A 27,553-nucleotide genomic window follows, 5' to 3' on the forward strand; every position below is an offset into this window, starting at 1 on the left:
GGGCCGAGTAAGTGTACCCGGGTATGTGCGACCCGGATGAATGGATTTCGCCCGTCATCGCTAATGAGCGATGTAATTATGAAAGCGTCATGTTACATCTGTGAAAGAATCCGGAAACGGCTTGGATTTTTCTGTAGGTGGACAGGTGAATTAGGCTTTCGTGAATTAGGTGTGGTTTGCGAATCTGTATATGTGGTAATTGCTTCTAAACGATAGTGTTAAGCATGTACTTCGAGAACTGCCATTCTTACTTGACTATATCCTATAAACACTGGATGGGGCAAAGGGCGTCCACAGTGAGTCTCTGTTGCGTCTGGTCTTGAGCCTCCTGTTTCAGCTCGCTCCAAGTCTTTCCGGCTCTCTTTGCCTCGTCTGCAACTGTTCGGCGCCAGGTTTGCTCGGGACGGCCACGTTTCCGCTTTCCTTGTGGATTCCAATCAAGCACCTGCTTGGGAATAAGATTGGGATTCCTGTCGGAGTGTATGGCCTATCCAATTCCATTTGCGTCGCCTGATCAGCTGCATGATCGGGTTTTATCGGCAGCCCAGGAAGAACTGCCATTCCAAAGGATGTAAATTGGGAATACTTTACAAAATCTATAAGTTTAGTCGTTAAAAGGTTCTTTGAATGCTTCCAATTTTTGAAAAATATTTATCACGTACGATAACGATAAAATTAAATTTTCCATATAATATGAACATATTATTAACGTTGAAATCGGGTTAATTGGTAATTTCAATGTGTACACTGTGACTGCAAACATAAATCTTTTACAATACAGTGCTTAATATACTTCATCAAATCTTTTTAAGCATTTAATATCCTTGTTACCATTTATAAAAACTCATCAAATTTCATAAAAATATATAAACTATATATTTTTATAACGATTTCCAAATATGTATTATTTAAATTGGGTAATTACATTAATTAAATATTTAAAAAACAATTTGAGATTTGCAAGGGCAATAAGAAGTCAGGGATTCGAAAACAGTTAGCCTTAACTTGGCTTTAAAATCTGCCTAATTATCTAGATGATAAAAGGGCCCGAGACTAGTGCTAGACTACTTCTAATTAATTTGCGACATTTATTTTAAAATAAGTGTTGTTTGATAATTTGCTATTTTAAAAGAGTACCGAGAGTTTTTTACGCCGGCTTTTACTCTCCGCCTACATCCTCTCTGTCTTCTTTGCCATTGAGTAGGGACATCTACTGATTCAAACTTAATGACGTGGAATAAGTGATACCTGTATCTTATATTCCATAAACATTTTTTTTTAAATAAAACAAATATTTGTTTTAACATTTTAATGTTCATGTCACACAAGCGATATATACTAAAAACTTAAATATATTTTTCATAGTATACATGTCCTTTAACTATAGCCAAGGTGTACGTAAAATCGAGTAGATACCTCTAATAACTCTTATTAGGAAAACTGAATATTCAATCTTTAGTCGCGATCGAAAATAACCAATTTTATAGTTTGAAATGTCTTAACAATAAATCTAAATAATGTTAATTGTATTTCAATTTAGAACAGACTATTTTTAGTTGCAGATATAAGCTTTCTTTCGAATTATTTTCCTCCTGGTCTCCAAGATATGTTATTCAAACCATGAAACTGCCTCTTTAGATTCTGTCCATCAGACCACTTGGAGTTCAAGTAGTTATCATCATCGTCTTGCTCTAGTTTCTTCCATTCCTCTTGTTTCCTGTATGCTTGTAGCATTAACTGTTTTCTTTCTTCTTCGGTCAGTATTGGCTCCCTTCCTGGTGCTCCTTCCGTTGCACTACACAACTTTACTGTCACTTTGGATTTGTCGTTTTTACCTGTAATATAAATATAGATGTATCTTTTTATGTTTAAATTAAGAATGTTAAACACTTTCTATAAAGACAAAAAATAATACAATAACATCCTTACAGATCAAATGTTAAAAGAAGAAATTATTATCACCAAGAAGCTTCTTTTGTATTTTGTTAAAAGCCGTCTTAGCAAATATATAACTAAACGACTACGACTTCAAGATTATCTTGGAGTACGACATCGTAAATTAAAAAAAGCAATTCATACCCAAATGATCACTGAGCTTATTTCCGTTGATAAATTTTTTCCCGCAAGCCCAAAGGCAGGCCCTAGACGGGTCGATCACCTCGTTAGCTGCCTGGGTTCCAGACAGATCCTCGACATTATCGAGCTCCATTCTAACAGGGTCGTGGGGAGGAAGACCAGCCGGAAAGACAATTTTGGTTGCACCAAGGAGTTCTTCCAAGGCCCTTGCTACATCTTTTTGAGTCATACACTTTCGAATGTCGACCTAAAAATTATTTAGTCTCTTACAAAAGGAATATTGCAAAGAATTTTGAGTTTCCTAAAGATGTTTAAAATTTATTACATTTAGGATTTCTAATAAAATGTTTTAATATAAAACTTGATACAACGAATAAGGAGAATTTATTTAGATTTCATTTGTAAGGTCAAGCATTAAAAAACTGCTATGTTAAAATAAAAGTTCTTTTAAACACTATAATCTTGTTAAAATAGCTGCTTAAAAACCTACTTACATGTTTCTTACTTATCGTTTCTTTAGCAAACTCAGCGGCTTTTTTAAGCACTTCCTGAAGATTTGGTGGTGGGGCAAGGCCACAGCGACGTCCCATTTCGTCTTTTGCCACCACGTACCCTTGTGGGGCACACCGTTTTGCCCATGGATCTTCTAGCTTTAATTCTAGTATCTATAATAGTATGAATGTAATAAGTCATGTGTATATTACTACACACTTTCAGAATAAAGAAGCGTCCAAGAAACTTGTGCTGTTGAATTTTCTCTTTTTTCGCTGTTTTTAAGTTATTATTTTTTACAGACTCAAGTAATATCAACCAAAATTTTACCTCGAGCCCAAATAAAAATAAAATTATTTTTTACATATAAGAGAATTTTATAAAAACGTTTACCCTATGAAAAGGTATATTATAGAATTTATTGCAACTAACCTGTTCTTCAGTGAGCCCCTGCATTTCTGTTGGTAAAAACGTTCCATGCTTCCATAGTTCCTCTAACTCGTAACAAATTCTTGTAATCTTCAATCGTCCGTTGAATACCGAGACGATATCCCTTACTACGTCATCTACTGATTTTTCAACATTTGTTTCATATAGAAATTGGTTTTCGTCACCTCTTTTTACAAGGAACACCACCATTTTTCTACAAAGTGCAGCTTTTACGATGTTCCTAGACGATAATAATGATAAAACAAACGTTGCTATCATAGGTTGCTATAGCAACAGGGCATCGTGAATACCGTGAATAGAATTATCTTTTTAGCACATCTATATGGCCAGTTATTTGCGAAAGAGTTTGTGTAGAATATAGCTCCCTTTAAGTTCCGATTAGTAATAGTTAACAGGGTAGTAGGATCAATATCGCTAAGTCCTATAATGTTTTTTCTCGATAACATTCAATTATAGCATTACTATACCAGCTGTTCATTTTAAAGTCAGGTTATTTATTATTCTGTACGAAAGCACAGTTGTCAAGTGCAGTTTCTTTAGAGAGTAGAAAGAACGAGTCACAACCTGCGGCTCAGATTTCTATGTCGGTTTCACGACCACGTTTTAATGGGCAAGTAGGTAATCAGCCTTCTGCGGCTCACACACGTTTCTTTAGGTCTAATACATACCGGTTTCCTCATGAATAATTTTCCTTCACATACAACCGAGTGTTAATTGCGCACACGGAAAGAAACGACCACTGGTGCAGTCATCATTCGAACGTGCAATGTCCGAGTTGACACTTTACAACTAGCCCAACCCTCCCAATCCCACGATAGTCTAAAAAAGTAAAAAGGAATAGAGAATGCAAAACGAAAGACGCAACGCAACCGCGTTTCGTCTGTTTGTGATTGGTCAACAGCGTCTCTTGCCTAAACGAACATAAACAGACCGGAAATACGATGCGGGCTGATTCATTCTACCATTTGATATAAATAAAACTCGCTATCAGTATTTTGTTTTATATTCTCATCCTGGATCCAGGCCGCCGCCGCGCCGTGATATTACTCCAACCAATAGGTAAAAATGTACGGTGTGCATACTAGAATTTCGGATATACTATCCAGACTGAATATAATATAGACAATGGTGATCAGTAATCATAATTCATTAGAAATAAAAGTTATTTAAAAACATTTCCATGCTAAAAAGCGTCCGGAGATATTTTTCGAGCTTTGTGCTTAGGTAATTCTAATTAGAATAAAAGTTATGTGTATACTTATAGTCAATATGAAAATAGAAAGATAATGATTAATTCTACTTGCTCCACGCCCATATATCGATAATCCGTTAGTTGTGTTTGTTATTGTAAGGAGATGGTTCTTATAAAAGAAAAAAATTAGAAAATTGCGCGGAAAATCTTTAAAATCCATGTTTTTCACATGGCCAGTTATATGTCGCCTTTTCCCGTGTCAGAATAACAACAAAACTATTTACATACGCGCCAGAAAAACAAACATAGAATGTTGTTTATCATAAAGCATTATAATAATAAACACTTTGTTTCTAAAATATTACTTTGTTATTATACCAATTCCCAATTAATATTCATTGTTAAGACAACGTCTATCGGGTCTGCTAGTAATTCATAAAATTTAATTCTGTTGAAATTTTCGGTTTATATCAAAATTATTAACAGATTGGTAAAGCAAGAGAGTGGAAAATATAAGACCAGCCCTCATCCTCCTAAAATCATTCTTTTAATCAATAAAAGAAGCCAAGTGACCAATGAAGGAATAGCGCCGTAAATTTTCACATGGCAAAAAGGAATAAAAATCTCAAACGAAATTAATCCAATTATAGTATGTTATCGACAGCCGGACATTTAGGTAGCCGGGTCTAATGTACCCGCACTAATGTACCGCGAAGCTCACTGGCTCGGATAATGCTCTGTCCGCGGCTCTCTGATAAGATGCTGATAAATTGCTCAGAAAATATACACTTGTGTTTGAAATAACTTTTCAATCTTATAGATATATTGCATTACTATAATGTTTCAAATTGGTGGGCACAGAAACAATATAATACACGAAGAAATGCATCTTCCTCGGTTAACTCTTAGGAATTGTCTTCACAAAATTGATATACAATATTTTATTTCGATACACAGAAAAATTCAACACAAATATTAACTATATCAGTATAATTAAACCAGAAATTTCGCTATAACACTTAATGTTTTAATAATGAAATAATAAAATAATTTCCAAACAGTAAATATTCATTAGATTTTAGACTACGTTACACTAGCTACAGTGTTAGCTAGTATTTGGGCATGTTTTAAAGAGAAGCAAGGGTTGCGTCAGCACAAGGTGCGAACCCCTCCTTCAACTTTAGTGAGATTTTCTTCGTATGATAGACATCATCTGTAACTCCTAAGAGCGTTTTCAAACTCCTAAGACTTCAAAGTTGAGGTTTATTACCCACCTCATAAGCTGTACAGATATAGAACCACATCGTAATTGCATCCAATTCGAGTTTAGTATCACTATTGAATTTTTGAATCCTAGTCCCAGCATGGCTTAAATCCAAACATTGATCAGACAAGGAAAGAAAGAATCAGAAACGGTCGAGGGATGATTGGGTTGAAAATTGCGTTCCTTAGCATACAATATAAATCCTCGTTAGGTTATTGCAAATAATAATGATATCGATTGTTACAGATACCGGGACACTGCGCTCATAGACATGGCCATGACATTTCTACTGAAGATCCAGAACTGGCAGATACACACCATGACAACACCACACACCATGGCAAGGTAGGCAAAAAAATACAATTCAAATAACCAAGGCCATTTTCTTCTATTTAGATTTTGCTCTGAGTTTTGAATATGGACTTAAAACTGTGAGTGGCGTGGCCGAATGCTTAAAGCGATTCGTTAAGAAATGCGAATATAATAAAATGCTAATAGCTCCTATTATTTTTTTTTATATTTTTTCATGAAGTATATACGACGATAAGTCTGGTAAGACTGAAAGACGAATGTAAGATGTTTTTATTTTTAAATAGTTCTTAATAATTTAAAGCAGATATGCTGTACAAAAAAAAATTGTATACGGGTTTGTGAATCATACAGGAAGATATAAATAAAAATGTGTGAAAGATGTTGGTGTGTAAAGTTAGATATGTGACCTACCAATAAATTAGATGTGAAATAATTTACAAAATCCAAATATAATTTATTTATATAGGTAACCAAGGTCCATAACCAGGTCAATAAAAAATAATGCTCCTTAACTTACATTTACTGCCAGCTCTCAAATCAAGGTAGCGAGCGAGAATGGCGATAAACTTTCCGTCATTTTTTTTAGCCCCAGGTTATGTTTCTGTTTACAAGAAAATATTCAGTAGAAAATACACCGTATATAATTAATTCATCGTCAAATACGATGTGGCCTATTGCAGCTAGCCTTGGATAAGCAAGAATCTCAACACTTTGAAGGTGTGAAACCTAGTAATTTAGATTACATTTTAAAAACCTTCTGTGTACTTTCTCTATTCCAGCAATGGCATCTCTTACTGCGGTAACAATATAGAATATGTTTTCTATCAGAATTATCGACAAATAAGAAAGTAACGTTTAGAATTAAATACTTAACAAAGTCCAAATATGTAAAGAGGCCCTTGTGTTCGCATTTTGATCACTTCTTACACTCTGTTGAACTTAACCAAGTTGATTAAGTGCTATTTGGAGCTAAACAAATAAAAACAGTGGGAGGTTGATAAATTAAACTCGGTAGCGGGCGGGTGTCGAAATTTGCATATGTCACTGTTACTTGAGCTTGCATGGCTGTGGTCCCAAATGAAAGATAAAGCTATCTTTGAACTTAACGACACTTTTTGCCACTCACCTACACTTCGTGCACTACCAGCTGCACGTCTAGGTATTGCAGAACCAATTAAGGGTCATACAATTCTTAATAAAATAAGTAATAACATTTAGATAACAGTTGATCCATTAATGTTTATAGTAAGAAAAATAAAATTCTCGTACTTAAAAATCGGGGGAAAGTTTATTATAACTGAACTGTGTACAATGAGCTAGGTAATTTTTTTTCATTGTACAGAGATTTTTGGTAGATAAATAACATTATATTATCAACTTTGTTCGTCATACATTTGTAATTTACAATGTATGTATATAATTTAGATACTTTGTGTATTAATATATGTGACTTGATCAAAGTACATTGTCTCTGTTGCGCTTATACTTTGTACCATAGACAACCCTTCTTACGGAGTGATTGTAAATTCAAACTAAGCGGCGCGCGGCCTATTTTTACCCTCGCCTTTGCGCTTCACGATAATACGTTGTATATCTTTATACCAATTTTCTTACACGATAATTAAGGACTTATACCAAATAAATATGAAAAAATTGAGACTAAAATATTCAGGATAGTATATTCGTACATCTGTTTTACTTTCACGATTTTTGGTTCTAAGATCTGGTATATCTTCTATCCATAATAACATTTACATTGAAATTAAATTTAACAGAAATAAAAAATACATAGGACTTCTATTCTTCTACACATTAAGAAAAACTGCATTAACAAATATAAACGCGAAATTATTAACATTACTTCATTACGATGTTTCGAATACTTTTCAGCAATCTTTTTCATCTAGCGACTCTAAATTGTAAACACTAAGAACACTTTTATTAAAATGTATAAGTGCCCGGACATAAACGTATGGTCTTACGATTGGAAGTCACTCGCGTTACCTAGACTGGTGTAAAGCCTATTGATCATTGTAAGAGATAGGTATTTTTGTTATACCTAGGTAACACTGAAAATGAAAAACGGCTTAATGTAGAAAATGGCCAATACTTTTATTGTTTTTCGAACTAATCTCCATTCCGCATCGTAAAGCGAATACCTTAAATTCTATCTTTAGTTCTTGGGAATAAATGAAAGTTGCAGGGCACCAGGTCAGGACTGTATCATGGATCACTCATTATCTTGACACCTGCCATAGTCAAATACTCACCAGTCCATGCGCAGGTGTTTCTGGTCGTCGGTTAAAGTATGGGGAATCCATCTGATACAAAGCTTCCTGACGCCTAGATGTTCGTCTAATATTTTTTTAACTTGACCGGGCTTGGCTTGCCCGTATCTGCTCATAGGTCAATCTCTTATCTTCCTCTATCATGCGTCGCACAGCACTGATGTCATCTTCAGTAGTCGCTTTTAAAGTACGTCCCTCACGCGGATCATCATTGAGATTGCTACGTCCACTCTTAAACTCGTTAAACCAATTGTAAATAGTAGCACGAGATGGGGCTTCATTAAGAGATGCTAATCGCAGCCTATCATAGCTTTGTAGCGTTTTAGCACAAAAACAAATGACAAATGAATGCAATATACTACATTAGGTTACCAATTTTTTTTCATTAGCTATGTTTCTAACTGGCCCGTTCTAAACATTTTCAGTTTTACTCACGTACATAAACTAGTATTGTATTGAATATAAAATGCGTTGCTAAAAGAAAAACGTGTTTTTATAAGACTGGCTAGAAAAATAACTAACGAGGTACTTGCACTGCGAAAGCTGGCATAGTTTATTTAAGAACGCTTTTACAAAAATAGCATTCAACTATGAAACAATACAAATACATTTTAGTCCGGGAAACAAGAATTTTCTTAAAGCATATGTGGGACAAAGTAATATGAAATAAGTTTTTCGTGAAACGAACTGAAAATCGTTTGAGCGTTTTGTGCCGATTTCACTTAGCGAGAAAATTTTCGTGGCAATTTTTTTCGCTTTCCTTTTGAGTAATGAATATTGGTTTGGTCATAAACAATTGCGAAATGTAATTTCGATAGCTGGTTCGGTGAATTTGTTTCCGTGGAAGTAAAATAAAAGGTGTAGGTCTCTTTTCGAAAGGCTGTGGCCATTGATTTCAACATAACTAACGCGGTACTTGCACTGCGAAAGCTAACATAGTTGATATTGATTTCAACATTAACTACTTTGTAATAAAATTATTATTTTGGCAAATTAAATGCTTAGAATTCGAGATGGTATGTACAGTCCTTGAGTACGAATAAAAGAATTGGTCTACAGTTTATCAAATATTTTTTTAAAGAACCAACATACGTCTTGTTTAGAATCATATTCTATCCGTTGTTTTACGTCTAGCGTTCCACGACAGAGGGGTTTTTGAGACTTCTTGCCGCGCACCACAACTTTATGGAACCAGCCACCATGCCTGGTATTTCCGAACCGTTACGTCCATCTTCAAGAGAAGTCCACTAGCTTAAAGGCCGTCAAAACACCTTCAGATGTCGGAGTGGTGGCGGTTAACTCCGACTACGAAAAAACGTAGTCTAAAAATAACTTGTGTCTGCCCATTTGCTTAAGGCATCGTCAATTGTAAGCCATCAATTGTTTGTTAATTATATATTTATCTTTTTGTTAAATCAACTTGTAGGTAAACTTTATTAAATAATGTGTCCACGGTACAAAGCCGGTACAGGCTAATTATTTATAAGTCTTTTTATTATTGTTATTCATCAAACTATCTTATACATAAATTGAAATATATTAGTGACTGAATACATCACTCCGAAATGAGTATAATGATTTAGATTTTATGAATATTATTAGCACTGCATTGCTAGATGTCTTATAAAATATATTATTTAAGCATAAATATGACTGTGTATAAACCAGTAGTTTCCGATTTTAATGTTTCCAGTCAAACGCTTATTTTGATGCTGAAAACGTACGTGCATGAAACATGCAATTCTGAATTACATGCTAACGACAAGGTATGAAATGCACCACCACAGCCATAAGCAAATATTTTCGTCGATATTTGTACTGACTTTCGCGATTTTTATATTGGTTTTGTATAGCAGAAGTTTTAATTTGCTTTGATTGTATTTATGCAAAATAATACGATCCTAAATTTTAAAAGTATTTTTCGTAAGTGAAAAAAAACTCAAACCATATTGGTTTAAAGTTTAAATATCTTATGAATATCGAACCCGGACCGGGTAAATAAGGTCCACAGAAAAGGATGGGCACTATCTTAATGCTAAGTTTCCTATTTACAATTTGTATTTAAGGAAGTTGTTTATGAATGTACAAAAAAGCTACAAAGTCAACATTTAACATTTACGGAAGCATGAAGCAGATTATAAAAAAATAGTTTTATAAAGAAACGGAACGTCGCAAAAGATTTTAGCCAAAAGCTCGTTACGTTTGTCAAGAATAGAACCGGTAGGTAAAATCACGATAAAATATGTTTAAATATGTCGTCGTTAAGGAAAAATAGCAAAATAATATTTATTACAATGCTTATTGTTACTCGCTTTTGTTGAAACTAGCTAGCATTTGTAAATGTAAAATTCTGCACGAGATTTTTAGCTGTGAAATTATCGTTCGCGTGTGTTTTATTCATTACACACAAGATAACAGAGTTTTCAAAGAAATCTTATTATAACGCCTTAACGCTGATAAAGTAATTAGGATTACCAAGATAAAATTACAAAAAAAAAGTGAAAATCTTTAAGTGCCGAAGCACAAAGAGCTGAAGGATAAAAATGGGAAAGCAATAAGTAGACAACCGTTTTCAATAATTATTTATATTTTACGTTAAGAAATTCGGAGTATTTTTCTAAATAAAGATGTAGGTATTGTTGACAAATACAATAATATATTTTAAGAATTATCAAATACGAACTGAAATTACTTGAATGTTGAATGGTGATACTTAAAACATAAATAACAAAATGCCCGTCATCTTTATATGTGTGTGTTATTCAATTTTAATTTTATATGAAATGAAATATCCAAATTATATGAAACGTACCGTACGTATTCTCACTTATCCGTCTTTAAAATAAATGTAAATTAAAATGTCAAATTAGGTAACTAACACATAAACATCACTTATACTAATATTATTTTCATAATTACAATTTTCCAGTACTATAATAAAACTGAATTTTAGGTTAAGGGGCGAAAGAAACAGCTCTATTTTGTCCCCAATTATGTACTTCACAAATATACAATTCAGTTGTGTTGCCAGCAACAAAATACGGTATTGAGGGAATTTAATTGCCATTTTATCACTTTCATTGTAACATTTTATTTTTCTTAAAGGCAAAACCCTTTTTTAATATTTCACTGCCAACTTTTTCCCTTTATTAACCAGTCATCAATTTATTTATTTTTATGCGTATTTTATTTCAATTAGTTTAAATAATTTTGTAGATTAGTTCCGCTTCGAGTTATTGCATTATCAAGCACTACAGCAGAACTTGACAAACGATATCAATTGTGTCTTCTATAGAATCGAATTCCATAGATTCAGTACCGTAATCCGAAAAATCGAATGGTTAACGTGGAATATTATTCCAATAACTTATTACAAGTATAGAAAACAACTCGAGTATTAATAACTAAATAAACCTATATTTATGAATTTTTTTGACACGAACTGTCATGTTCATACAATTTTAGTTGTCGACTTTCTACACACACTACTGTTAAGACATCTTGTCTAAGCCCCCTATTGTGTCTAATAAGGACGTGTTCAAGTTGTCAAAAACATACATTAACGTGTTGACATACGTCACTAAGTTTAAAACTGTCACTAGTGAGCATAGATTACTTATTAGGGTTGTAACTAATATTAGTCGTGTGATATCTCCATAAAAATGCGTTAAATCATTAGCTATTTTCAATTACATCATCTCATCTTTTCTATTTTCGTCAAGAATTGTTCTCATCATTATGACGAACAGGATGTTTAAAATAATAAATGAAAAACAAAAGATTTGTAATTGGATAAAGTCAGACAGAAGTCAATTGCTATCTACATGTAGTGTTGTCCATTTTGTCGATATTAATGTGTTACATGAATATTTTCTAATTTTAATTAAATAGGTTTTTTATAACTATATACTATATTGACTAATTAGCGATACCATAGATTATTTTCCTAAAAGACGAATATTACCTCATTGTCTTGAATAGAACAAATATTGTCATTTAACCTAATATATATTTCACTTCTTGTTCACAATTTTGTAATAAGTTTACAGTAAATTTATTATACGAAAATACCAACTTTCTATGTTAACTACAAGTATATCATTTGTTTTTACGACATAATATATGAGAGTAATATTTTGTTAATATTAATGTACCATAAAGTTAATTTATCTATGTTTATTGGTAGAAGCTTGTGTCAGTAATCATGTTGACTGTAGTCTGTCCATTTATGTTAGGCCAGACCACTTGACTATCATTGTAATTTAATCAATACAAATTCATTAGAAGTGTGTTTTTCTTTCAAAGAAATATCGAAGTAACGTCAATCGAACTACATCACTAGTAGCAAGAAAGCTAATTTTTCTCGATTTCTCCATTCTCCTTGTGTTTATGTAAATTGTATCATGTTCGTGTTTCACGGATTCCATGATATTTGTGAGAAAATTGGCTTATACATTATCCTGTTTTCTTTGTTTATATGTATATCCTAGACAAATAGGATTTTTTGTTTTGAATTATCAAAATTTCGAACAGAACCCTTGTCTTAGTAACTTCTATCGTACCTCCAGCTATATTGACTTATTAAAACCTATATTAGAGACCTACTTTATAAAGAAGCAATTTGGTGGTCGAACCGTTCTAAAACAGTTGCGCATTTAGATGACTTGATAGATTGTTTTTACAGTATATAGAAACTCCTCCTAAACGGATGAACACAATTTGATGAATTTTTTTTTTGATGTTCCAGAATGGTTTTGACTTACACCTTACAATTACACCGCCAGTGGCACCAAAGCCCTGTCATGCTTATATCGTTACCTGTTTCATGATCTTTATTGAATAGGCAAGCCAAGATCAGCCTTTTTTTGCCTGACAAACGCCGTCGACTTTTTTGGACTAAGGCATGCCACTTTACTCAGTAATATCAATGGAGCTAGAGTTCCTACTTACAACCTCAATAAGGAATGAAAATTACTGAAGCCAATAGACCAACACTGCTCTTAAAAACTTAATATATATAATATACAATATAATAATCAATCGTCCCCGAACAAGTGTCTTAAACGATGATAAATAAACGTTATTCCCAAGCCGTTTTCCATATTTCACCCAATATATTAGAAATCTTTACTAAATTGTTAGTAAACCTGTAAGCTAATATATGCTTTATTGTATAAACATAAAGGTTAAATCTCCATGCCCGGAGCTTTGTAAGAATAATTGTTATTCTGGTCAGTATTATGCAAAACGGTCACGTGATGAAAATCTTATATTGTTCAAAATATAAATATCTAAGTTACGTATTCTATCGTTTAGGTAACATTTTCTACGAAACAAATAATTCTCTATCTGGTATCCTAGAAATTAGTAATGGTTGTATTAGGTTGATGGAGTTCTCAGGCAGACCCAAACATTATTTTATTTTTAAATTTTGAATATCAGTGAAAATTTGTCATTATATTATCTGCTGAAAGAAAGTGAAGAGTTCTGGTCTAGGCTTTTATTGTTTTTCCTAGATATGTAGATCTAATCTAAACTGTTACAACATACTATTTTTAATTTAGTAAAATTAAAAAAAAATGTTTTTTATTTTTTTAACATTGTTTTTATAATTAAGCCTTATTATTTGTTCATAAAACTATTTAATTTGTATGTATTGTTTTATTGAGATGAATATTGGTTGGTAGAGCATTTTACGCTTAAAAAGAACATTTTCTGGGCTTAAATGCCCAAAGCTCTTTCTACAAAATATAGTATTGTGAGTGGTACCATAACTCTAATTACATTTTAAGTAAGTGTATCCAAGTATCTAGCATGTGATCTTCTAACTTTACAAACACAAGTTAACGCATAGGTCAGTTTAATTATAGCTTCCGATAGGATCTAACTAGTCTGGCCATAAATACTGTACATAAAAACTTTTTTTTTTTCACCTTTTTAATTATTTCGAATTTGGAACACGTATATTACTTTCACATTTTTTTCGTGTTCATTATCAAAATTAAATCAATTAATTATCAATTGTATGGAATTGGGTGTTGAAGAATATAGGATTGCAGTGATAGTGATAGCCGTATGTTCATGTATTTTCACGATTGAAGAACAGTACAATAAGCAAAATTATAAAGTGTACGCTCACAGTTTTAAAGAAGCTACAACGTCGGAAAGGTACAACGTGGTCATCATCCTGGGTCAGTGATGATTTGGTGGAGCGTGTCTTACCAAGGAGTCACAAAACTACATTTTTGTGTAAAAGGAATTGAAAGCATTAGCCAAAATGTATCAAGATACAGTATTTGATCATGTTGGGAAACCTCTCAGTAATACACTTTTTAAAAATATACCGTGGACTTTCCGACAGGAGACCACCACTTGGTCACAAGGCACGAACTGCCCAAGCCTGGCTTGAAACCAATGGGTGGCCATTTCTAATAGATTTTTATTTTATTTTTTTGCTGAGATTTTAATAAATATGTAGGTATACATTTTAATAATATTACCTCATTAATAAAAATAACTTATGGCTGGACTGGGTTTGGTCAACTTATATGAATCTGTACTAATTGACTAAATTCTTAATATTAAAAATTTGGGTAAAATAATTATTATATTATCGATTACCGTAGTCCTAGAAACATAAATTCTTAACTTGGTATTTCACCTAGACAATCTTGTCCACAGTTTCAAATCTGGGCTAATCTAGCATTACATTTGGCTCTGGCCCAAATATACTATTGTTTATCAAAGAATTTACTTGGTAAACGTTGATTTAGGATAATTAACTTAATCTCACATTCTTAAGTTATTAAGCACTAAAGTCTGTTAATAAGTTATATTAGATATATTGTAGATTATCTTTATGGCCTTCGTATCTTAGTGTTTAAAGCAGATAGCGTAAAAAGTAGAATTTGTTCGACATATAATTCAGGGTGAAAAACCATGCTTAATTAAACGAAGATGTTGTTGTGTGTTTGCAATGTGTTTGCCGTACTTTAATTTAAATTTTCGACCGGCTACATGTATACTATTGTCTTTGCTTAACAAAGCTTTTATACATTGAATGAAAACAATTTTTTTACCGGATTTAAGCTATTTGTATTATTTTAAACTTATAATTAGTTACATAATTTTAAATTTTTCCGACGTTTCGCGTGCGTGGTCACGGTGACTGAAGATAAGTTGCAAGATGCAAGTATATACAAACTGGATTGCGACTGTGGCCATACATAGGGCAAACTAAACGCAATATGTCCAGCAGACTCAAGACGACACACAAAATCAGCAGTCTGTGAACATACACTAGATATGCCTAATCACTAAATACGCTTTGACCAACCAAAAGTACTTGCGAAAGAAAAAAGATTCTTCCCAAGATTAGTACACGATAGCCATTGAAATAAAAAAAACACCCGAATTTCAATAAAGAAGACGGCCTAAAATTATCAAACACCTGGGATCCAATAATATCCAAATTAAAACCCCAAGAAACGATCCGAAAAGAAACAATCCGCGAAAATAGAGGACACCGTGAGTCATTTCTGCTAAAACCAGTCATCTTTTAGTCGATACCAACTTCGGGGAAATAAATACAGGTAACACAACTTTCTCTACAGCTGTGATACTTTTGACATTCATCACCTTTTGTCTTCAGTCACCGTGACCACGAACGCTGTAAAGCACGCGAATAGTTGGAAAAATTTAAATTTAAAATTATGTAAATAATTATAAGTTTATAATAATAAAAATGGCTTAAATCCGGTTATAATATTGTTTTCTTTCTACTACTAACGTTTAAAATGACAGGAAACTACGAATGTGCATTTTGCCCCATTATGACAATAACACATATTAAATGCATTTTTCTATTGTTAGGAACGTGCTGGATGGTCACAGTGGAGTGAGTGGTCGCTATGTTCAAGGACGTGTGATGGAGGCGTTTCGAGACAGCTTCGAACCTGCTCATCACCAGTTGGTTGTAGGGGAGAGCCTGTGCGGTACAAAATATGTAATATGCAGGTACGTCTAGTGTAAACTAAAACTATATTTATAATTATAGTTCTATGCGTATAGAAATCTACGTAATACACTTATATTATATACCAAATATGTTTATTTATATCAGCTTTAGCCTGCCTTTTGTTAAGTTTGATATATTAATTAAATAAATAATTGCCTTATTTAGTTATTAAAGTTATTTTATTCATATGCTAATCTTATTAAAATCTTTACTATATGTAACAATTACACTTAATCTAACAGTGACCACAAGAAATTAGCCATATTGATTTACAGTTACAACTGAACTCAATTTATTAAGGTCTCAAACGAATGGACCACTAAACTAGTTTTCACATAAAAACCTATGATTTACGTGACCATTACGTATTTAACAGCTTGTAGGAATTGTTGGTAATTTGTTATTTTGTTACAATGTTTTAAGTTTAAAAACGTTGATGTACTACCGTCATTTATTTATACAATAATGTAAACACTGGGTTTGTAGCCTACCACAGTATGTAAATCTCTGTGGGTTATACGTAGCATGTCTAACCAATAAACGAAGTTAAGGGGTTTAAATTATTGACTTAATGAGGCTTTTAGATATATATTACAAATATTTTTTGACATTTTTGAAAAAAATATTTGCGTAGTATTGAACCGGTTAAATCTATGATACGATACAATATGGTAAATTAAATATTTAGTTTAAACACTAAATCTAGATATATTTTATCGACGACGATACGAAAAAATGAACATATCATATTTTTAACATTTCCATTTATTTATTTTAATTTCACGTGTTTAGTTTTACAACAAGGCATTATTACGGCACTAGTTAGTATTGTAGTATGTGCATTTAAAAAAACAATTTTTGTTTGTTTGTAAAACTCGCGTCGCTGTCTAAAAATCAAAAAAGGTTCTATATTGACGGACCGATATTAGCGATACTGCCTCTCTCCCTATTGTTTATTACAAAACTAGAGAATTCCTGGAACAAATTTCATAAACGAATTATTGATTAAATATGACGTGGGCCTCCCGTCACACAATCAAAGTTTCTACTAACTTGATTGTTGACTGCACTCGACTAATAGCCAGTGCAATTATAGCCCTCTGTCCTCACAGAATTTATTTAGTAGCCGAGAAACTTTGCAATTTGCCTCCCAACTTCTGAAGTCAATAAATTGTTTGCTTATTTTTGTTGAAAGTTTTCCTATTTCTGTTTTGAGTTTTATTCAAATACGTATATTCTAGGCTCGTTTTATTGATGTTAGTAATTCGTAGTTATATGATTATTTCTTTTAATTAGATAAGAAAAATTAAAATTACCGGATAGGTTTTGTGTGAACTTTTGCTAAAGCATTTAAGCAGAAGAATCTAAAAGGCGAATATGTGCGTAATAATTTCTTATTATAACATTAAGAATGTGATATTATTCTTAACACATACTTAACAAAACTACATAATATGTATAATATATAATCATGCTAAAAATACACTTACCTATAATCGTAGAACTTCTGAAAGGATATTTAAGTAGTGAGCTAATACCATTACATTGTTATCTGCATATTTTGTATCAATACGAAATTGTGTGACTAGTTGAAATCCGAATTACAATCATAAATAGTAGAATTAATTTTGACCTAAACAATCAAATTATGACTTCTATGTCTGTGGGCGTCGTTGGGCTTAAGCTCTGTTTGGGTCTCTGAGTTCTGTTCCACGCTCAACTTTTGGGTCTAAGAGACACGTTGTACGCCTTCACCGTACGAACAAGTGTCAATTGCGCATATGGAAAAGAAATCCTTTCATGCACGGATGCACAAAAACAGTATACTTATTTTTAAAATGTCTTTCGTAAAAACTATTGTTACCCATTTTCAATGGATTCGACCACAAACGTTTTTAAAAATCCATCTATTTGCATTAAAGCAAGTTATCTAAGTGAACAGCTAGTTATTAAAACATAAAATCAAAGTTAAGCCCTTACATCACAAAGCGAAGTCCGAAGCTACTTATGACTTTAATCGGCGTGAATTCCCTGCTGAGACGCGATGGAGCCTTAAACGTAGGGCTTACATGGCGGTTGAGAAAAAAATTCAAATTGTCATACAAGTGTTATGAATATAACGGAAATATTAGTAATATTTACTACTGCTGCTAGTTTAACTCCTTGAAACTTATTGAAATTAGCTTGTTAAGTTTTAGTCAATGCTTTTTTTCATTATTAGAATATTATTATTTATCTAATATTCCATACTAAATTAAAAATAATTTGCACGTAACTACACTAGTTGAAGTCTAGTGAAGGCCCTCGTGAGACTTATCGTGAGTGATACAAGCAAACTATGTCTATGATAAGATTCCTACTGTAAAATCGTATTCAAAGATTATAAAAGCATGAAAGCCATCCCTAAGCGGGTGTTAGGGAGGGAGGCTTCGACGCCGAATGAATGACAATAAGAAATGTTATTTGCCCCCACTTTATTGACTGCTGACGCTTTTAAATCTGATTGGCGCATGCTTTGTTTCTTCAACGAGCTATTTCTACTTTATTCAAGGATTTTTCTATGCAAATGGAATCAGAACAATGGTCTCTATAAATCATTCTAAAGTATTGCGTCTACTTATTAAAGTTTGAGATGTTTGAGCGCAAAACAGAATACTGTTTACTGAATGTCAAATATTGAAGAAATATAACAGTTTTCGTATTTACATTAATATTGATAATAATTATAAGGAGCGATTTTTTTTAGCATCTCAATGGATCTGTGGGGAACCTTAAAGCTTTAGTTTGGCTTGGCTACTACTAATAATAAAAAATATCGTAGCACGGTGTAACTAATATTATTTAATAGGTAGTTCGTAATATCTTAGCTGATTTTATATGAAAGTTTAATCAATTTACTCTAGTACGTAAAGTAAAATATTTGATGGTCATGTTTACAAACTAAACAATTAACACACTACCAATATTATTTATTACCGTAATAGTTGCACCCGCGCCTTAATATGATTATTTTAGCTACATACCAACACATGGAATATTTTACTATCTAACCCCATAGAAACTGTTCGCTTTTACGGAATAAAAACCGAGTTTTTAGGTTTTTCCTTGCATTCCAATTTTTCTCTCCATATCTCCTCAAAGTTCAAGGAATAAAACATAAAAAATTAGGTTTGTGTACTTATGTACACGCGTCAGTAGTTATACATCTTTGGCGTAACAAGATAAAAATCTTTTTAATTCTTTTATCTTTGACTTATTTTACGTTTGTAGAAAAAACGACACTAACAATAGAAAAAAAGATATTTAATAAATTGAAAGTTTTATTATAACGCATTATCTAGTTAAATAAAGTTTATTTAAATATCACAAAAATATATATTTCTACATAATTAAATAAATGGACAGTTTTTATTTTAAAATGTTGACTATACTAACCTCAGGGTCTTGTCGCGGTGTGCGCGCGCATTTTAAAAATTTACTCTCATCATTTTCATAACGCGCCAAAGAAGTATAACTTCAAAAAAACTCGAATTGATCCAGCCGTCTTAGTAATATATTTTGCGATACGTTTTTATTTATATAGATTATTTATGCCTCTTAAGCGCCTATTAAGGGACATAAAACGTCTCTGTTACGTGTTGGTATGTATTTTTTTTAAATCTTATTATTGTCCTACTTAATTATGTTTTTATTATAGTCGACAGACGAAAATCTAATATCTTAAAAGAGAAATAATACAAAAATGTCCCACGGGCGGCCATTATGAAATGTTACCTTTATATATTCATTCGAATAGAATTTATATCATTGATTTAAGCTCGTTAATTCCCGTGTGTAATTCTGGGGCTAGTGTACGTAAGCCGCATAAGTGCCTCCTCTAATCTATTAGTTAACTAACCCAGCTAAGCTCCTCGGATGTTTTAATTAACATAGGACATAGGTCAGACACATTTCTAGTCTAAACTTTGGTAAAATAGTGCTTTTTGGTTCTTATCATCATCTCTTCCATTACAGTGAAAGTCTAGTCCATACGTACGATGTGTATTACTCGCTATGTAATCGGTAATTGATCTAACAACCTTTGTACTTTACATTATAACGTGTGCTATTTGCACACGTTATAAGCGACAATAACACCCGACATACCTATCAAAAGTGTTATAGGTTAAAAATATTCACGTTTTTTTCATTTGAGACTTCTTCAATTTAAATATACAGAAGGCGTATTACATAATTGCCTCTGCATTTGGCTCACGAAAGAAATAGTGATTTATTTGTTAAGGATTACTACATGTCAATATTAATCTGCTAGCATAGAATCTGTTATGTGTATTTTATTTTAATTTAATTATATTTTTATAGCCATGCCGCGCAAACGTATCTCTTCTAGAAGAAGACATATGGAGGGAACAGCAGTGTAGCGCACATGACAATACTCCTTACGGCGGTGAACTCTTCCACTGGCGTGCTCATCGTGATGATGCAGAACCCTGTGCGTTGACATGCCGGGGAACTCCACAACATTCCGGCTTAAAGCCTGAACCGGTGAAATATATTATTATTTCATAATAAAATCTAAGTTCAGGCTATTGAGACTTTTTTAGGAAAATGGGGCGAACGAATAGAATAGTAGAATATTATTTCTGTTAAATCATTATCTGTTTAAACCGCCGCCCATTAGAAACAATTGCACATTTATTTGCATTTAGTTTCCTAAAACATACAGTATAAAAACAGGTTACATGTATTATTAGTACGGCCTTTTCAATAACAAGGGATTTCTTCCAGGCAACCCTACTAAGGAAGAATAGCACCAACTGAGATCAAAGTACAAAAAGTTTATAACGAGAAATATCCTAAAACGAAACTTAAATAAATTGTAAAGAAATATTAATAAAAATTTAGGAATTCATGGGATAATTTTCTCAAATAATCCTTAGATGTTTGTAAAGTCGTTGTCAACACATGGTCGTGTAAGGACAAAAGAAGCTTTTTTATTTTAGGTATAAAGGTAAAATTAAAAAAAGGTCATTATTAATTTCTTAACTTACAAAAAGCAATACAAGTATTCCTTACAATTTGTATTTTAAATTAGAGAAAACTAAATTTCGTTGGAAGGTAGATAAATATTTTAATGGAAACATCTCATTATAAGACTTGTCTTGAATTTATCTAATTAGTTCAAGAAAATTAAGCCAAATTTTCCGTCGAAGCTCATTTTTGTGTTTATGCCAATTACGGTACTTGTTTATTTAAGGCATGGCATGAAATTTCAATGAAAATGTAAGGTTAAGTTATATTTGAAACTCAGTAGGTCAACAATTTTTATGTATAAATAAACATCACAAAGCTTAAGTAGATTTATAGATTCATAATATACTTCGATACTATATCTAAATTAGTTTATATTTTATTATGTAAATATAATTAGTTAGATATCGCGTGATAATAACCATTATAAAGATATTGAGTAAATAACTTTTATTAACCAACCAACTAGTGGCTTTACAACATTATTAGATCTGGGCCTCTGATTTCTGTAACTGCTTGTGTGTGTGACAAGTGACAATTTGTTTATTCTATTAGTCAAAGGCATTGGTGCCGGAACACGCTGTTGCTAAATTGCAGTATTCTAACTAATTTCCTAATCGTATCTTCATTATTTCAGACAGTAACGTTGGATGATGAGGATCGCGTGGTGGTAGCTGTACTAGCTCCCAGAGTATCGGATGGTACAAGATGCCGGCCTGGTAGCCTCGATATGTGCATTGATGGACGATGTCAGGTAATAATCCACATTGAATTTTTACAATTCGTGAAATGACATGGGATTTTACCCGCAATCCAAGTCGGCCTTATGACAATCATTTTTAAATGTAAAAAATCCCGATATTATTTTTAATCTACATTTTATCGTAAAGTCTAACTGGCCTGCTGGTGTAATATAATGTAAAGTAAATTATAAATAATTGCTATATAATTACCTGTTAATATAAATAAAAAGCTTAGTTTTTTATTATTAAATCAATTAACTGAACGAAATAATACAAACGTAGTGTTAAAACAAAACTCCAAACTCAACGCGATTAAGTCGCGCGCGACAAGTGTTTTCCCAAAATATGAGGCACGCCCCACAACTAAAATAACTCTTGTTTATGACAAAACGCACTGTTTACCAGATCCCGGGAAATAAACATGGCAACCCTTCTAAATAACTTCCGATATGGCACTTGAATATTTTAGTGTTATGTGTATATAGAAGTGAATTTGTTTCGCGAATTTTTCATGTTAAAGCCCTATGATAATGTGATCTCCGGTAAAGGATAAATGTTATTGTTTGAGGGTGTGGTTTTTTATGTAATAGGCAAACGGGCAGGCGGTTCAACCTGATGTTAAGTGATATCGCCGCCTATGGACACTCACATTGCCAGAAGCGAAGCTCACAAATGCGTTGCCGGCCTTTCATGAATTGGCAGGCTCTTTTCTTGAAGGACGCTAAGTCGAATTGTTTCGGAAATACTTCATTGGTAGATGGTTCCCCATAGTGATGGTGTGCGACAAAAACTGCCTTAAGAAACGCGCAGTTGTAGAACGAAGGATGTCGAGGTGATACGGATGATATTTTGTATTCTGCCTTGACTTCCGATAACGAAACTCAGCTGCAGGTTTGTATTAGTCTAAACAGCTCCTCTGAACACTCTCCATAGTAAATTCGGGAGAAGATCCAGAGAGACCCCACATCTCTACGCACCGCCAAGATCAAAAGACCAAGATCGAGCCGCACGGAAAGTGACAAGTCGTTGACGATGCTTGATAAAAAAGCGTAAACATTTCTGTTTACGCACTATTACTTAAAAATTAAATATGACATATACAACTGAATTTATAATAAGCACTAAGGGTAGTAGTATAAAACTAAATGACGAAAGAATAGCGTATGATTCATTGTGATTGAAAGACGTGCTTGTCTCTATTAAACTAAAGATGCTGTAGAAAATTACTACCAAACGAAACGCATGGAGCGCTTCGTCCATAGTTTTACTCTTGCGTCCAGAGACCAGAGGTTTATACTCCAAATAATTGACTGGAAATAGTCATATTATTTTTCTAACAATAACAATGAGAGATGATACTATTCGGAAACGTATAATAATACTAGTCTTCAATAGGTAAGGTCATTCGATGGCTTTAAGTAAGTTTAAAAGTCTATACACTCAAATAATTTCGAAGTCGAGATTGTATATATTATTTACAAACAGCAAGAGATACCTTAAAGATTACTTTTTGACGTGGGTCCGATCGTTTCGTTTGAAACTTTTAAGAGATTTAACTTGACGTGAACTAAGATATTTGTTCTTCTCGTACCTTCATTTGAATAGTTTCCTGCTTTCTTTTGTTATACGAGTTTCGTTTTAAAACTTTTTACAACAGAGCAATGTACGAAGAGGTGATGCGATAAACGTACTTTTAAAATAGATGTACATAGTCGTATGTAGTAGTGATGTGTCCCTTTATTTTTATCACCTCGGGTTATTGAAATGTACAGAGAAGCGTTTTGTACTCATTTATTTTATATAAAAAAATATTAACTTCACATTACGACATACTACGGCAACGCACTTGCGAGCATTCTGGCAGTCTGAGTGTATATGGGCACGGATATCACTTACCATCAGGTAAGGAGGCCAGTTTGTCCCTCGTTCTATAAAAATATACCACTATTTAATAGATCTAGCCGGTATTATTTAATTTTGATGGTATTTAAAAGAAAACTATGAATGTAACCGCAGAATAGTTAAAAAAATATTTAGACACCGTAATTCGGCCGCAAGTATTAAACAAAATATAATAATAAATATACTTCGTACATTTAAGCAAATATAAACTCAGATTTTTTTATCTTAAGTTAAAATATTTCAGATTTAATAATTAGTATATAGTTAAATAAACCTCGCCCACGAACTCTATACAGCAAGTTAAGTTTAACTAATTCATAATTAACACTCTAATCAAACGCGTTTTACTTGGTAAAACTGGATAATAAGCAAAGTATTTTGTTGATATCGACAGTATAATCCGCATTTATTGAACACCTGCAAACCTGCATTTCAGTATTCGAAAGAGTTGGGCTTAATAACACTTTGAATACTGATTACTGTGCTTTTGAAAGCTTTTATGCGCTTAATAATTTTCATATGCGGATGATATTTTGCAGGTAAATTATCGTATATACGGTATGTTTTTGGTTCGATCCGTGATTGTTTCCATACAGAGGTTTTATATGTAAATAATAATTACATTGAATATTTGCAACTTACCAAATTATTGAATTTCATTTATTAAATATAGAACATAACATTAGTTTTTACTGACGCGTCTTATTAAAATACATATTTAGATAAACTTATATCAAAAAGCGTTCAATTAGTACCATTGTACAATTCCTTTAAATTAAATTATAAAAATTTCTGGGCGTTTTTCACATCTTGTAGCATGAACATCCACAGTTTATTCATTTATAAAGAAACAAAATTAAACAAAACACAAGCTAAAAAATTATCTAAGAATGCGTTTCCCCGAATTTTCTCATGAATATTGTATTGTTCGAGTAAATTTCTCCGTAGTATACCCAACCTCTTAAGTAATGGCCGATTTGTGTAGCTAAAAGCATTTAGATTGAAATGTCATCTGTCTGGTAAATTAAAGGAAAACAGGTTGTAGGTATGATGAATTCTATTATGTTTATATTTTCGGTTTTATTATTTGTCTCGGTTTAAAATGCCGACTATAAGCGACTTATTTCAAAATACCATTGCGATTCTTCTAAGAAAATTGGCCTTGCGTAAAGGTGATATTTCTGGCAATGGATGATATTTTTGGAAACAAACACCGACCACACAACATCATACACAACGGAAACCAACATAATATAAGCAGCCCATAAAACGCAAGGCTTCTCCTTCTCCGCCCAAGGCTTTTTTTTCTTTCATCTTTAATCACTTTCTTAAAGACAGAATTTTTACTAATGTTTAAAAACTCACATTACATTACATACATTCACTAACCATCTTAAACAATCAGAATATATTTTTACAAACAACTTAACAATAGTTTAATTATACGTGTAAAGTTATTGTCAAGTACCGCTAACATGTCAAAAGTAAGAGAGTAGCTTGCCCACGCCACAGGGAATCCTAGTGTGGCTACTGAACTTTCTTTTTACCTAAATATATTTTTATTGTGCATAATAAAGTTTACTCTTTCTTTCCTCCGTCCTGTATATTTTTTTACATATTTTTAAAGCAATAAGTACAATAAAAAAAAACAAATTTTTATCCGAACACCGAATCCCTTTATACGAACATTTTAAGTACATTCCTAAAAGTTACTTATCAAGGAAGAAATGAGATGGTTTGTGGAAATTAAAAACTCTGTAGCTCAGTCATATGTCGTAGCTACAAGCTAAAACTATTTTTTACGAAACGTTTCTTTTTGCATTTTTAATCTTGTTCTGTTATTCCTTACGCGTGTTTATTTCCTGTTCTAAAATTTTAATTAACTATTCCTTATATTAATATGAGAAACAAACATTAATGGCAGGTTATAAGGGACGCACGTTGAACTTTAAATATATTTTGTAAAAGTTTGATTTCACTCGTTCCCTATATTGTATCGATTTTCATATCGTATATACAGTGGTGGTCATATAATTATAAACACTTCTTATGAATAAAGAATGTCTAACTGCTGCAAATGTTGGTAAAAAGATACACATTCAATAATTAATAATCATGCAATAATATGCTACTCGAATAAAAATCCCTTAAATGCATAAAATATAAAACATATCTTACTTTTAATCACAAAATGTGTCTTACACATATTGGAGTTTATTTTCTGTTACTGCCCGCTTGGATGCCTTATTAGAGACATTTTAAAAGGGCATCCATAGCTCGGAGAATAACATTTCTTTCTTGGCTTTTTATAGCTTTTGGTAGCAATTCAAAATTTAATCTGAATTATATTTTGTTCAAAATGGGCAAAAATACAACTAGAAAAATAATTGTTAATTTACATATAGATCAAAAGTGGGGAAGAATGGCTGAGCATTTAAATTGTGCTGTTTAGAAAGTTGTTAGTGCAATTAGTCATTATAAAACACAAGGAACTGTTGAATATCTTCTTAGAAAGGCTCGGCCAAGAAAAACCTCTCCCAGAGAAGATACGTTCGTCTTGCTACAAAAGAACAAGCCCAAGTTAAGGCTCCAACCAGATTAAACATGTTTTTTCGCCAAATCCCAAGAAACAAATCGTCAAGACTGATACACCCAAGGTTAGTGGAAGGTTGGAAAGAATCTCTCCAAAGTGGTACCCCACTTCTTTCCAAGCAACTCCGAAAGAAGCGATTATTATGTGCTAAAAAATATGTTAATAGGAGGAAAAAAGTATTATTTTCAGATAAAACAAAAATAAGTATGGTAAATTCCAATGGTAAGTGAAATGTTAGACGTCCTGTAATCAATGCTTTTAATTATAAATTCACAAGGATTATAGGCAAACACGGTGGCGGTAACATGAAAGTTTGAGGGTGTTTTTCCGGATGTGGAGTAGATTCGGAAGATTGAAGATACAATGGATTAATGGCAATTCAAAAATATTATATATATAGTAATGTAATATTGAAACTGCACTTGTGTAATGGGATTTATATTGTTTTTCTTGTAAATTATAAATCGTTGAACATATTGTTGTTGTACTTATTGTTTAATTTAAAAATAAAAACGGTTACGGTGAAGTATCTTAAATAACGTCAAGGGCCGTTGGTAGTGTTTGTAATTATGCGACCACCACTGTATATACAATTATTACGGTGAAACAACACGAGTATAAATGTAAGCAATAGTTTGAAAGATATCTTAGAATAGAATCAATACAGTCTGCAATTCATGTATAAATACATATTCTGTCCCATGAGTGCGAGAATATCTTGCTTATTTTGAAGGAAAAAAGAGATACTAAAATAGTGTAGGATACTTTTAATCCCAAAATCACCCGTAAGAATAACGATCCGAGCCCTTCCACTGCAACTTCCAATAGCAATGCCGACAGCGATCATGAATGAATAACTTTTATACTGCGTGATCCCAAGGTTTCACTTGTATCAAAGAAAAGGAAGTTACAAAGGGCACTGGCCTACCACAATTTAAAATATAATAAAAAATAATTCAAAAACGAATTTCAATATTTACCATGATAAAAAGTGTGATAAATTTGTTTAATGTTAGTAATAATAAATTAGCTGAGACCTTGGATATAAATTTGTTCACCACAATAAACTTCTAACAATAGCTAACAAAAATCTAGTGCTGTGCTGAATTGCCTTTCGACAAACAAATAAACCGGTATATTTGAAACTTCAATAGACAAGTAGATCTAGTCACAAAACATAAAAAACCGAATGA

General features: G+C 32.5%; 2 protein-coding genes across 5 annotated transcripts in view; one reads left to right on the plus strand and one right to left on the minus strand.

Annotated features, from left to right (window-relative positions):
• Nucleotides 1-27,553, plus strand: part of LOC123710770 (ADAMTS-like protein 1) — a 186,922-nt gene that overhangs the window by 125,056 nt on the left and 34,313 nt on the right. For all 4 annotated transcript variants that reach the window (XM_045662946.1, XM_045662948.1, XM_045662950.1 and 1 more), the window contains exons 4-7: nt 5,721-5,819; nt 15,947-16,090; nt 20,454-20,636; nt 21,760-21,876. In XM_045662946.1, the coding sequence (XP_045518902.1) occupies nt 5,721-5,819; nt 15,947-16,090; nt 20,454-20,636; nt 21,760-21,876 (543 nt within the window). The remainder of the gene's footprint in view (nt 1-5,720; nt 5,820-15,946; nt 16,091-20,453; nt 20,637-21,759; nt 21,877-27,553) is intronic.
• On the minus strand, nt 1,326-3,265 carry LOC123710772 (cilia- and flagella-associated protein 298). The gene is made up of 4 exons (XM_045662953.1): nt 3,001-3,265; nt 2,571-2,741; nt 2,080-2,323; nt 1,326-1,835 (listed from the first exon to the last, which is right to left on the minus strand). The coding sequence occupies exons 1-4, from the start codon at nt 3,205-3,207 to the stop codon at nt 1,582-1,584; spliced, it is 876 nt and encodes a 291-aa protein (XP_045518909.1). The 5' UTR covers nt 3,208-3,265; the 3' UTR covers nt 1,326-1,581.

This window comes from Pieris brassicae, chromosome 6, assembly GCF_905147105.1.
Source record: "Pieris brassicae chromosome 6, ilPieBrab1.1, whole genome shotgun sequence".
Taxonomy (NCBI): domain Eukaryota; kingdom Metazoa; phylum Arthropoda; class Insecta; order Lepidoptera; family Pieridae; genus Pieris; species Pieris brassicae.

Excerpts from the sequence above, each read along its gene's own strand:
- LOC123710772 (XM_045662953.1), bottom strand. The coding sequence starts at position 3,207 with ATGGTGGTGTTCCTTGTAAAAAGAGGTGACGAAAACCAATTTCTATAT. Across the intron at positions 2,742-3,000 it reads AGGGGCTCACTGAAGAACAG|ATACTAGAATTAAAGCTAGA; the intron begins GTTAGTTGCAAT and ends ATACTATTATAG. Across the intron at positions 2,324-2,570 it reads AAACGATAAGTAAGAAACAT|GTCGACATTCGAAAGTGTAT; the intron begins GTAAGTAGGTTT and ends AATAATTTTTAG.